The sequence below is a fragment of the Geotrypetes seraphini genome, chromosome 1, assembly GCF_902459505.1.
Source record: "Geotrypetes seraphini chromosome 1, aGeoSer1.1, whole genome shotgun sequence".
In the NCBI taxonomy this organism is placed as follows: domain Eukaryota; kingdom Metazoa; phylum Chordata; class Amphibia; order Gymnophiona; family Dermophiidae; genus Geotrypetes; species Geotrypetes seraphini.
The window spans coordinates 322,992,621-323,006,508 of record NC_047084.1 but is presented as its reverse complement, the minus strand read 5'-3'; the positions used below and the strand labels follow the sequence as shown (position 1 = coordinate 323,006,508).

The 13,888-nt window shown below is 40.7% G+C and overlaps 1 protein-coding gene across 3 annotated transcripts in view; it reads left to right on the top strand.

Annotated features, from left to right (window-relative positions):
- The window catches only part of DAPP1 (dual adaptor of phosphotyrosine and 3-phosphoinositides 1), an 87,123-nt gene extending 73,924 nt beyond the window's left edge, over positions 1-13,199 (top strand). For 2 of the 3 annotated variants that reach the window (XM_033957161.1, XM_033957144.1), the window contains 3 exons: positions 1,659-1,744; positions 4,809-4,896; positions 5,067-5,404. In XM_033957161.1, the coding sequence (XP_033813052.1) occupies positions 1,659-1,744; positions 4,809-4,896; positions 5,067-5,123 (231 nt within the window). In that variant the 3' untranslated portion in view covers positions 5,124-5,404. Of the gene's footprint in view, positions 1-1,658; positions 1,745-4,808; positions 4,897-5,066; positions 5,405-12,565 lie in introns of those variants that run through there. The other variant, XM_033957151.1, reaches the window with a different exon arrangement.
- Positions 13,200-13,888: the final 689 nt, after the last annotated feature.

Here is a 13,888-nt window from a genome sequence, read left to right as displayed (position 1 = left end):
TGTCTGCAGTGGTTATCTGGGTACTTTGGATACCTTCTAGGCACTTAGACCTGTTTTTACATCGCCTAAGTCACAACGTACAAATTCCATCCAGGCAGCCTAGTTAAACTTTCGGTTATACTTGCAGTACAACTAAGTCTAGGTCAGCCCATGTCCCGCCCAAATCCCGTTCTGACCACTCCTAAAATGCCCCTTTCAGCTCTGGGCATATAGCATCACTGAAGAGGCCTAAGCTGTTTTTAAATACATCTAAAATCCGTTACGGTTATCGGCACTTGGATGACTTGTCTTATTAATTGTCAAAGTGCTGATTTAGACGGGATTTTAGACATATTTCCATTTCGATTATGAGCCACACAGCGTCCTAGAAGTGCTGCTGGACATCTAGAAAGTTTGTTTCGATTATCAGCACTTGGACGTCCCAGCTATTAGGACGTCCCAAGTGCCGACTTGGGCTGGTTTTTGGACGGTTCAAAGTTTTGTTTATGAGCCTCATAGAATGTGACATATTTGTGCCATCATACTGCTACAATTTGGGGTTTTGCCAGATACTTGTAACTTGGTTGGTCTCCATGAAGACGGGATACTAGGCTAGATGGACCACTGGTATGACCCAGAAAGGCTATTCTTATGTTCTTAACATATGCTAAATGTGAGTACACAGGGAAGAAATAAAATACATATTACCATATTTCTACTATCTTGCTCTATATCTTATTCCCCCCCCCAAAAAAAAAAACAACAACATTTAAAATTGTGCCTCAGCTTCAAATATAGAAAAAAAAATAAAAAATCTTGAGACAAGACCTCATAAATTTCCAATATTTTCCTAAAGGACCTTATTACCTGTAAAATCTCCACCCCTCCCAATTACTTAAATGCTCTCCATCTAACATTGGTATCACATAGCTCAGATTCAGATGGAGGGGTTGGATGGGAAAATGACAAAAGGTGGAGGTTTTGACAGCTAGCTCTGAGCTTAAACCTGGGAAATCCCTGGGGTTGTATGGGCTCTGAAAGTCTGTAAGGAAGGTCGCTCCAGGTATTCTAAAGGCAGGCTGGAGAGGTGGGAGGGAGGTAAAAATTCTTAGAATCAGCTGGGACAGGAGGCAAGAGGGATTACTGCTGTCCCGGCCCACCGCTGGACCACCAGGGATTTAATAGGTACGCCAGGGAAGGGGAGGGAGGTAAAAATTCTTAGAACCAGCTGGGACAGGAAGTGAGGGATCACTGCTGTCCTAGCCCACCGGACCACCAGGGATTTAAAAGGTACACCGGGGAGGGGGAGGGAGGTAAAGGTTATTTAGAGTTGGCTGGGACATGAGACGGAAAGGATCCCTCCTGTCCCGGCCCACTGTTGGCCCACCATGTCTCAAGACAGGCCCAGCAGAGGCCTGCAACAGGTTCAGGAGAGGGGCAGATCAGTGCTGACCCGAATATAAACCGAGACCTCCATTTTTTTGGTCCCAAAAATCTCGATATATACAATAATTAGTTTTTTAATATTTCTGTTGTTCTGTTATATTCAAAATGTAAAGCATCTTATGTAAATCAGTTAAACTCTTACTTTAATGCATTTTGTGAACATGTACATGGGTGTTAAGACTTTCACAAGACACTGTATAAGATGCCATTTTAACACACACTTTATTTTCTAGACCACAGAGCCAATTCGAATGTTAGATTTAACGGAATGTTCAGCGGTACAATTTGATTACTCACAGGAACGAGTCAACTGTTTCTGGTAAAGTCTTTCTTTGGCCTAGGGTTTCATGTAGCAGTGCAATACCTATGGAGGACTGAGAAACATTAGTTTTGCGAATAGTCTCTCTTTGGTTAAAATTATTACCTTTTTTGCAATATCTCTTGCTTAATTACAGTGGCGTACCAAGGGGGGTGCTATGTCGGAGGGGGTGGACCCGGCAGACGCAGTCATCATGGGACCTTGCTGCAACTCCCTGCATCTGCCGGGTCCACCCTCTCCGACATAACTTACTTCTTCCGGGGCAAAGCCTGCAGACGAGTCATCGCGGGATCTTCCAGCACGCGGCTGCCGACTCTGCTTCAGAGCAAGTACGTTGAAGTGGGGTGGACCGGCAGCTACTGTCATTGCGGGAATGGAGCAGGACTGCTGGAATGGAAGAGTGGTGGAGGGACAGAAAGGGGGCAGGGTGGTATGTAAGGGTTGTGCTGATGGAATTGATGTACAGGGAAAGGGGAGAGAGACATAAGGGGGAAGGATAATGGATGGAATTGGATTGGAAGGAAAGAAAGGGGGCAGATGCTGATTGAAGAGGGGTGGATGGAGAGAGAAAGGGCAGACATTGGATGGTAGTGGGGAGGGTAAAGGGGGAGCCTATGCTGGATGGAAGTATGGATGGGAGAAATAAGGGAGCAAATGCAGGAAGGAAATGGGAGGAGAGAAAGAGGGGAGCAGACGATGGAAGTGGACAGAGAGAGGAGAAGGTACTAGATGGAAGGGGTAGAGAAAGAGGGCACATAATGGAAGGAGGGGATAAATAAAAAGAGGGCACATGAGGGGGGGAAAAGGACTGAGTTAGGGAAATACTGGAGGGGGTGAGGGAAAGAGGTGGTAAGCTGTAGGTAGACAATAAAAAAGGAAATTGATGAGAGGGTAGTAAGAACGTAATCTAGACGGATGCAGAAAATAAATTGAAAAGGAAAATGAGGGAAAAAGGGAAAGGGATTGCAGAGGAGAGGTGTGGGAGAGGGAAGGAGAGGAGAGAGATGCCAGACCAATGGGGGTGAAAGGAGAGATGGAAGGGGGAGGCATACAGTTTCTGGAAGGGGCATAGAAGGAGAGAAGATGCCATATAGGGGCAGAGAGACAGCAGACAGTGGATGAAAGGAAGAGAGTAACAAGAAGATGAGGAATGCAGAGACCAGAGAAGACAAATGTAGAAAAAAAATGTATATTTATTTATTGCTTTAGGAGACATGTGTCACTGGTTCTGTGGTGTTGCATTGTATGCAGAGTCCAGCTTCTTGCTGGTTCAATTTAACCTTTGTCTATGTATTTCTATTTTATCCCCCCTTTTACAAGACTGTGGAACGTTTTAGCGCCAGCTATAGTGGTAGCAGCTCTGATGCTCAGAATTCTATGGCTAAAATGCACACTACAGTTTTGTAAGAGGGAGGGGTTAGTTTGTGATTACATATTCCATACTAGGTGAAGGTGTTTTCTGCATTCTGTGTGTTCGAAAGACATGGTTTTTTGTTAGGATTAATTGCAGGATTGATCTGTACTAGTCTGGCTTGTTTAGTTTTACAATGGGTGTTCCTGTTGTTGTCTTGTGAGACCACAGGAACTCATAGCACGGCTCTGCACAGGGCAGGAGTGTAGGAAGATCGCTCCTGCCCTGCGTCACCGCTAGACCACCAGGTAAGGTCCGGGGGTGGGTCAGAGCCGGCTCAAAAGTTATTTGTGAATTTTCCCTATTCACGGACCAGCTCTGCCCCTAACCCCCGCGAACAGGGAGGGAGAAGTGTATGTGACTAAGTAAGGGATGGGCAGCCATGGTCCTTGAGGGCGACAGTCCACTTGGGTTTTCAAGATTTCCACAATGAACATGCACAAAAGCGTGGGACAGGCAAGTGGGATTTCTTAGGGAAAGGAGGAGATAGTGGATGCTGTGGATAGGCAAACCTGATGGGGCCATTTGGCCTTTATCTGCCGTCATGTTTCTTTTTTTTTTTCAGTTCCAAAATGTTAGTGACATTTTATATAGTAACATACAATAAAGCAGGAGAAACATATTAAACAGATTGCTCCTAACACAAAGCTTAGGATATTAAAAGACAAAATCCTTGAAATGAAACTCCCCACCCCCACCCCACTCCCCCCATCCCATTTGTAGAGGGTAAAAAACCAACATCCATCCACATCTACATGCATACATCTCCATTCTTTCACTATAATTCAATTACTATCTGCAAACTCTTGTATGGGCGCCCATAATGATCTAAATTTGACCCCTTTACCTCTCTTCTCCATTATGACCACCTCATAATTCCCAACTAAACACACTGAATTCCACCAAAATTAGAAAGATAACAAGGATGCATTTTTCCAGGTTTTCAAAATGGTTTGGATTGCTACAGCAGTAAGTATAGTTACCAGTTTTTTTATGAATATTAGCGATATCAACAGAAGCAAAGAGGTTAAAGATCACTCCAGCATTTGGGAAGGAAACATTTATATGTAATAATGTTTGAATGTGATTCTACCCCTGTTGCCAGAAATTATGAAGCATAGGACACAAGACCAACATAAAGGAGAATATTCTGAGTTAATTTTGTTTAATCTAACAGGAGTCCATATTACACGTTTGATGACAAAAAATAGTTTCTATGAGATTGATTTGCATGTGTTGCGTCCATTGTTTGCAAATGATCTCATTCATATTCATTGTGGACATCTGGAAAACCCACCTGGGTTGTGGCCCTTGAGGATCATGTTTGCCCATCTCTGAACTAAGGTAACCCCTTATGGATGTCCCACTTGTCCTCTTAAATCCTTTCCAATATTGCCAAGTACAGTATTTACCGTAATGCAGAGTGTTGCTGCTATGACCAGCCATATGTAGGCTTCACTGCCAGCCAGTGCCCCATGTGATTGTCAATGGCTTGAGAATGGAGGCTGAAGCAAGATATTGGTGTCATATTTAAAATAAAGGAGCGATTGATCTGCCAGACTTTTTTTTCTATCTGATACTATATTTTATATAGCAAACTGTGACCTTTTTTAATGTAAAAATTACAGTTCGTGTGTCACTTGCTATTCACAGCTTAGTATTTCCAGTCCGGACGTACTACCTATGTGCAAAGACAGGAGCAGAAGCCGATGAATGGATTAAGATTTTACGGTGGAAAATTGTAAGTAAAGTGAAACCATCATAGGGGAAAAGGGGAAGAGAAGGGAGTTCATAGGTTTGGACCCAGATATACTACATGCTGCTATCTTTATGATGTAAAAGCGTGGAAATTTGGGATCTTTTGCCACTTGGTGAAATCTGGCTATGCTGTCTGACTTTTTTTTAACCTAGGAATGCAGAATACACAAAGTAGTACCTCATCAGAGATGTCCCTTGTCACACTTGTGATTGCTGAACAAAGCTGTGAAAGAGGTGAAGGGAATGAAGCAAAAGGGCATATCTGGTTGCAGAATAAGGAAAAGAAAAAAAATCCAGTCATGCCAGAACAGGAAAACCTAAGAAATGACATACAGAGCCAGAGCAGTGGTCTATTGAACCTTTCATCCTATTGCTCAATCCTATAGATACAGTGATGTGAGATTTTCCCCCATTATTGCATATATGTAATCTAATCTTTAAAGAAAATGTAATATTAACAAAGGGAACTTTAATAAAAACATAACACTGTTTCTAAATGATTACTTATTTATTTAAGGAACAAATTTATCCAACACCTATATCACTTGTGTGAAAAAGTTTAATTTAAATTACACCATTTGGCATGAAAGATCTTGTATGGAGAGGCTCCTGATAGTTCAGTAAACCTGGAGAAACTATTAGGCAGATCTGTTGAACATCGTAACTCTGATGCTTTGATTTTATCTTTTTCATCTCTAAAAGGTGTAAAATGCAAGATGACTCACTGCAAATCATTTAACTATCACATTGCAAAAATGTGGCATTTACTTTCTATAGAGATTCACATTAACATTATGGCCCAGATTCACTAAAGATAGGGAGTCAATCGCTGTTGACCGATTCCTGACTGATTTTAAAACAGCGATTGATTCACTATCTTCTTTGCATGCAAATGATTTGCACGGAGGTGCAAATCATTTGTATGCAAACTCCCGATTCAAAGTGATTGAGTCGGGGCAGAGCACTGACAGTAGTGACAGGAGAAGCCTCCTGTCACTGCTGTCAGGGCTTCTGCCAGCTTTTAAAATTCTGTTTTTAATCGGGTTGATATTCTGCGTCTTTTACACACACAAAATATCAGCCCAATTTAAAAAATAAATAAATTGAAAAAAGCTCCCACCCCCTCCCGACAAGTGCCTCTTCCCCCCTCCCTCCCCGAACCAAAGAAAAAATGCCTCCCCCCTCCTCCGCACCGATGCCCATCACCACTTCCAAATTTGGCAGGAGGGATTCCCACTCCCTCCTGCCACCAGATGCCCCCTACCCGTCCCGTTCCCTCCCCACCCCCTCCCTGTAAAGGAGCAGGAGGGGTGCTTTAGTGAATCTAGGCCAGTGATGGCTAACCTTTTTGAGCCCGAGTGCCCAAACTGCCGCACAAAACCAAAGAATTTCCTCAAAGTGCCAGCACGTCAATTAAACCTTAATAACAAGATTTTAGTATCTAAAAACTCTTTATAAAGTTGCCTGAACTATGTAACATCATTTTTAAAGGTTGGAATCTTTGTATTGTCAGAGAATCAATTTGATTCACAATCCTTTGGTTTTCATTTCAATTTATTGGCAATTTATAATGTTTTAATGATTTCATTCAATTTAATGAATTTAGGAAGAATTTGATTCAGTTACACAATATATTTTAAATGTATTATTCACATAACATGTCAAATGTATCCTGAGTAAAAAAAAAAAGATAAACTTCTTAAAACTGTTAACTGTGTCAAGACTGGTGTGTATTCCCAAAGAGTCTATACATGTTTTTTTGTAAAATTTACAATCAAATTAGAAAATAGTTAAATCATTACATTTCTAATAATATGATGTAAAGAAAACAAAAGAGCTTTCAATTAAACCAACCATTTTTATTGGAAATTCCAGATTGGAATACAACAGGGCCATGTAAAGTCCCTTTTTTAAATAACATCTTTAAATAATATTTAAATAACTTAGAAAGTGTCTTAACTGCAAACTGAAAACACTGCTTCATGTAAACATATGCATTGGGCATGCTCTGAAAAAAATTAATGTGATTTTTGTTGTTGCATGCATGCTGATAACTTGTCAATCCTTGGCTCATAGTGCGTTAATTTCAGAGCAACACATGCAGCACTCATGTCATCCATTAATCTGTTTCTAGCATCAGATTTTATATGATTCAAAGCCGAAAACAGCTGCTCACAAGCATAGGATGACCCAAACAAAGTAAGAAGAGCAATCCCAAGTGCTTTCATGGACTTAAAATTGTCTGGCAGAGAATTCCACGCTTTTAGGATTTCATTTTCAGAACTGCTAGCAGTGATTTCATTTGTCACCTTTTCACACTCAATACGTTCAAGAGCCGCACGCAGGTCATTGAATTTACTTTTCCTGATAGAGCTTTCTTGAAATTCCAGTAGCTCCATTTCCAAATTTTGAATATCCAACCACTGTAAGCAGGAAAGATCAAGATCTTCAAATGTGGACTTTTCTGGGGAAGTTATAAATGAAAGGGTTGTCTCCATCTTACGGAACTGAGAAAATCTTTTACTAAAATTCTCCTTTGCTTCGGCTACAATGGTGGAATATGCTTTGTGGATTTCCTGGTGTTTTTTATGACTGTCCACAAATGTTGTAGAATTATCCAAATGTATTTTTAGGTTGGGAAAATATTTTAGCTGTCCACTCTCAAGGTCTTTTTCAAAAACATACAATTTTCTCTCAAAAGCTTTGATGTCACTAAACATGCTTTCTGCTGTTTTTCCCATGCCTTGTAATTTTTTGTTTAGTACATTAAAGTGGTTAGTAAAATCTGTAAAGAACATGAGGTTGGTAAGCCAGGCCATGTTGGTGAGTTGAGGATAGTCTTCCCCCTTTTCGTTCATAAATAGCCTAACTTCTTCCAAGCAGGCCACAAATCTCTCTAACACTCGTCCACTGCTCAGCCACCGGACATTATTGTACATCAGTAAAGTGTTATATTGTGCCTGAACCTCATCAAGAAGGGCTTGAAATTGTCAAAAATTAAGAGCACGCGCCATGATGAAGTTCACCATTTTTGTTACATCTTTGAGGACATCGTCAAGTTTTTTGCTGCTTTCTTTGGCGCAGAGAGCCTCTTGATGTATTATGCAGTGAAATTGAATCAGTGGATGTTTTGCTTCCTTAGCAAAGAAGTGAATGAATCCTGATGTTGTTCCCACCATGCTAGGTGCTCCATTGCTAGTAACTGAAACCACTTTTTCTGGACTTATGTCTAGTGATGAAAAAGCCTCCATCACAGCATTGTGGATATCTATCCCTTGTGTTCTTCCAAGCAAAGACAGCAGTTTTACCAGCTCTTCTCTCATGATGTCACCAGTAGCATAACGCAAAATGAGCGCTAGTCTTGCATGGTTAGTAATATCTGTACTTTCATCCAAGCACATGGAGTAGAAGGGTGCTTTTTGTAAGTCGCAAGTAAGCTGTTGACTAACATCAGCAGCCATTCGCAGAACCCTATCTTTTGCAGTATTTCTGCTTAGCGGCATCTCAGAGATGCGCTGCACAATTTTATCCTTGTTTTGGAAATCATGGAAGAGTGAATTACTCCCAGCCAAAATTGCCTTTTTGATAAAATCTCCATCAGAGAGGGGCTTACCATGTTTTGCCATGCACAGTGAAATTTGAAAGCTGGCAACTGTAAGATGATTAGTTTTTGAAAGATAGTTGCTAAAACTAAGAGACTGGGAGTGATATTTCTTTAATTTTCCTACAAGGAACTCTTTTCTTTGAGCTAAACCAAGTTCAGCAACACTGTTATGGTTGGTCTCAAAGTGACGTTTGACACTTGATGTGCGAGACACAACACTTTCATTACACATAATACACAATGCTTTCCCACTGCGTTCAATCACTCCATATGTCTCTGTCCAGGCCTCTTGGAATGGTCTTCCACTATCTGTTTTTGCTTTTTTTGCTGTACTCATTTTTTTTGTTCAAGACTTCAAGTCTACAAAAAAATAAAATTTGTATAATAAAAAAATCTAATGAAGTGCTGTATACAAATCCATCCCCATAAAAAAATATGTGATTGGGGAATTTTACTAATTGTAGACATCTGTTTTGGTCAAAAAATATACTGTCCGGGTGAAAACCGGACTTGTGCAACCTGAGTGTATGGGAAAAGGACTTTTATTTTTCATTATTGGAGCCTTTGTTATTTTATTATGATGTTTACAAAAGCACTGTGAAGGGCCACATATACAGTTTACTGTTTTTTGCTATATTGAGTTTTCCATAAGGTACAGCGCAGAGGATTAGTGTGTTGGTTGTTCACAGAGAGCCCAGCCCTCCTCTCAGCTTACTGAACTTCTCTATGCAATCATCATAAGCAGCTTTTTTATTTCCTCGAATTTAGCATGTCCCCCATGGAAGATACAGAGGTTTTTACAGAGGAGCACATTATTAGACACATTAACATCCCCCCTTATCCTCACCTCTCTAGCATGGGAGCACTAGGAACTGTTCTTGATTACAGATGTCACATGTGGAGTCACACTACAGCCTCACTGAGTTCCTGTGACAGACTCAGTGTGAAGCTTCTCTTCCTCCCCCCACTTCCCCCTCACACACTGCCTGGCTCATAGGATACTAAGGGGAAGACAGGCAGGCTAAACATCCACTCACAGGACTGCAGCCAGCACAGGAGGATGGGCCGCGGCCCACCGGGACAATGCCCGGTCCTCCCAATGGCCAGTCCGGCCCTGTTGCCAGGTGAGCTGCAAAGCAGACACCGGCATAATCGCCTCCCGCCGCGCCGCATATCTTAATTGCGGACTAGAGAGTTGCGCGGGGACAGAACTCCCACCATTCCCCGCCAAAGTCTCACCCGTCCCCACCCGTCCCCGTGAGGAATCCCACCCGTCCCCGTGAGGAATCCCTCCGTCCCCGCGAGGAATGTCCTCCGTCCCCGCCCGTCCCCATGAGGAATCCCCTCCGTCCCCGCCCGTCCCTATAAACTTCAGAAATAGTTATTTCATTTAATTATGCTACTGCATTAAAGGCTCTGGTAGAAACCCATTTACAAATAAGCAAAAAGACTTTATTAATTTGGAAATATTAATTGGGAAGAATACACACTTTGTAAACGGGTTTCTACCAGAGCCTCTTTTGTTTATAAATTTTTATCAACACAACTAATATACTACTTTATCCTGAAGCAAAAAGAAAAAAAGAAATAGAATTCTTTTCCTACCTTTGTTGCCTGGTTTCTGCTTTCCTCATGTTCTCATTCAGTTCCTTCCATCCACTGTCTCTCTTCCTTCTGCGTCTTCCATTTGCTCTGTTACTGTGCCTCTCCCTTTCTCCCCCCTTCCAAATTGGTCTGGCACCCATCTTCTTCCCTCTGCTCCCCCCATAGTCTGGCATCTCTGTCTTCTTCCCTGCCAGCGTCTTCTCCCCACTCTCTCTTCCCCATTTCCTTTCAGCGTCCTTCTCCCCCCCCCATCTTCCCCATGTCCTGTCAGCGTGCCATAGGTTCGCCATAGCTGATCTAGGCCATAGTGAGCTTTAGATTAGATTAGATAGTGATGGCTGCAATCAAGCCTGACCATGTTCATTGAGCTAAATCTAATTAGTAATTAAATTTGGTTAATTGAGTAACTAAGGAGATCGGTTACTTTTTCACATGAGTAATATGGTTGTTTGATGTTTGTTCCTTAAAAAATGAAGTTGTAATAATTTAGAAACATAGAAACATGATGGCAGATAAAGGCCAAATGTTCCATCCAGTCTGTCTATCTGCAGTAACCATTATCTCTTCCTCTATCTGAGAGATTCCACATGCCTATCCCACGCTTTCTTGAATTCAGACACAGTCTCTGCCTCCATCACCTCTTCTGGAAGACTGTTCCACACATCCACCACCCTTTCTGTAAAAAAGTATCTCCTTAAATTACTCCTGAGCCTCTTAACTTCATCCTATGCCCTCTCATTCTAAAGCTTCCTTTCAAATGAAAGAGACTCGACTCATACGCATTTATGCCACATAGATATTTAAACATCTCTATCTTATCTCCCCTCTCCCACATTTCTCTTGTTTCCTTTAAGTAATATTTCATTTTGTTTAAATATCAGAAACCATTCAATATGACATATATACAATAATAGGGGAAATCAGGAGGGGGGCTTTATCACATCACTGTAATAGGTGGTGATTGATAGGTCCACCTGGATAATAATTATTAGGCCTTCAGAGACTTGTTCAAACATAGAAACATGATGGTAGATAAAGGACAAACGGCCCATCCTGTCTGCACATCCATTATCTCCTCTTCTCCCTAAGAGCTCAGTTAACACCAGAGCAAATATAGGGATTCAAGCTCAGCCTCATATGGTCCAGATATATCCCAGTCTCTTTACACCTCTGATTACTGGATGCCTTGGCTTTCAGTTCAATTATCCCAATACAGGAACCCAAGAGCTCTCTCATAAGATCCCAAGTACAATGAAAAACAAAAGTTTGAAAGATGTGCAGAAAAATTGCTTTGCTTTTTCTGTAATGAAAAACAGAACTAAATACTGCAAATACCTAGCAGTGCACGGTAGTATTAATAGTCCAGAAAGTTGAAAGGACTATGGCCTCAGAATCGGAGCCCACGCATAACAGTCACAGACTGGAAGTGATCTGCGCGGTGTATTTGCTCCTGCTCCAATCATCGGCCCACACACCTGCAATTTTTTAAAGATTTTTTTGAAGCATTTAAAAGAAATTACCACCCCTATGGGGTTGTATGCAGATAAGTGCAAGCCAGGATATATATATAAAAGACCAAAAAAGCAACTTAGCTTTATAATTAATTGTACAGAGAAGAACCGTCACTAGTGTTCATATGCCGACGCGGCCAGCGTTTCGCGGAACTTTACTGATTTAAGTCGTCCGCTGCGTCAGGGCCACCAGGACATTCAAAAAAATCAAGGCTTCAATTACTGCACTTGGTCACAAGATTTCAAAGATTTCAGTGCTTTGAAATCTTGTGACCAAGTGCAGTAATTGAAGCCTTGATTTTTTTGAATGTCCTGGTGGCCCTGACGCAGCGGACGACTTAAATCAGTAAAGTTCCGCGAAACGCTGGCCGCGTCGGCATATGAACACTAGTGACGGTTCTTCTCTGTACAATTAATTATAAAGCTAAGTTGCTTTTTTGGTCTTTTATATATATATCCTGGCTTGCACTTATCTACATACAACCCCATAGGGGTGGTAATTTCTTTTAAATGCTTGAAAAAAATCTTTAAAAAATTGCAGGTGTGTGGGCCGATGATTGGAGCAGGAGCAAATACACCGCGCAGATCACTTCCAGTCTGTGACTGTTATGCGTGGGCTCCGATTCTGAGGCCATAGTCCTTTCAACTTTCTGGACTATTAATACTACCGTGCACTGCTAGGTATTTGCAGTATTTAGTTCTGTTTTTCATTATATATTTATATACTGCTGGGTGATTAGTTTTAGGTTATTTGCTTTTTCTGTCACATTTTTGTCTCCATGTTGGGTGAGGTCCATCCAAGAAGAGTACTTTCTCAGAAATTCTCACTTCTTGAAATCAATTTCTTCCCAGTTATTCCTGGCACTTCTTACTTTTGTCATGTTTAAGCTCATGCACCCATTCACCAAGATAATTTAATTTTTCTATTGCAGTCACAAATAAAAAAGCAGCATCCAGAACAGCATGGAGGTACAGTGAGCCCATGAAATCCTCCAGTGGCTGGAAGAATCACAACTCACAGGCCACCCATGTCTCTTTGGATACAGCCATGGTCAAACCCCTCAAAGGATAGGAGTGGGGGGAGCAACATAGTGACTGATGTGTGAAAGCTGCTTCAGCATTACTTCTGTGCCAGTTTCTGACGCTTCTGAATGGTTTGGACTTGTGATGCTCTGGAATCCCTCACATCAGTATCCAAGACTACCTTCATCAGTTTCTTACCCACAAATTCTGAGGAGGAGTTTAGTGGTCCATCTAAGAAATGGTCATTGATCCAGAGGATAAACACAAGGGTTGGACAGAAGCTGTTAATTCACAGACATTAATTCTCTGTTAAAAACCTTTTCATATAAATTGCATTTGATCTCTTTGACTTACATCTATATGACAAGAACATTCATGACATTCCAGTAGTAGTAAAATTGTGGAAGATGTTTCTCAAAGGATTCCTGAGGTGACTCTTGAACCACAGAACTTAAAAAAAGGGCTGGGCATGATAAAATGTCAGCTTTGTGAATCTAACATATAAGCTTTGTGAATATTGTAAAATATATTATTTCTTTCAGATTTGATGTTGTGCTGAACAGTTTTCTTGATATATTTTAGAAGCTGATTTCTTTCTTTTATCTCTGTAGTTCATATCTTTGCTCATTCTTTAGGGGCTATTTATTATTTTAGTTGGAGCAAAATAGGACACTTTCCAGGTGAGCATGTTTGTGATACAGAGCTGTATAATCTGCTCTATATATATCTACAGCTAATAAAAAAAATATAATAACCCACAAAAATCTTACGTGTTGTAGTTTTAATGATTCTACAGTGGTATTACTATGTTTTCTTTTCTTTTAATTTATTTATTCATTCTAAAAGGAGTAGGAAAAGCCTCAGATATAGGAGCAATATATCTCTTAACAGAGAAACCACCATTTATTGTATAGGCGATTAAAGCTTCAGCTCTAATTGTCGGCATAAAAACCTTCCCCTCCAGTCAATCAAATGTAAATTGTTATAGATAATCCACTTGTCTTAATATAATGAGAATAAATAAATTAAAACAAAAAACAATAATACCACTGTAGAACCATTAAAGCTACAACATGTAAGTTTTTGTGGTTTATTATAATTTGTTGTTGATATATTGACCACAATAGATACTTTATAGATTATTTAATGATATCACTGCTCTCTATATATCTACCACTAGTATATACTACTCTCACACTGATAATAAAATCTCCAGGTAAATATACACACAC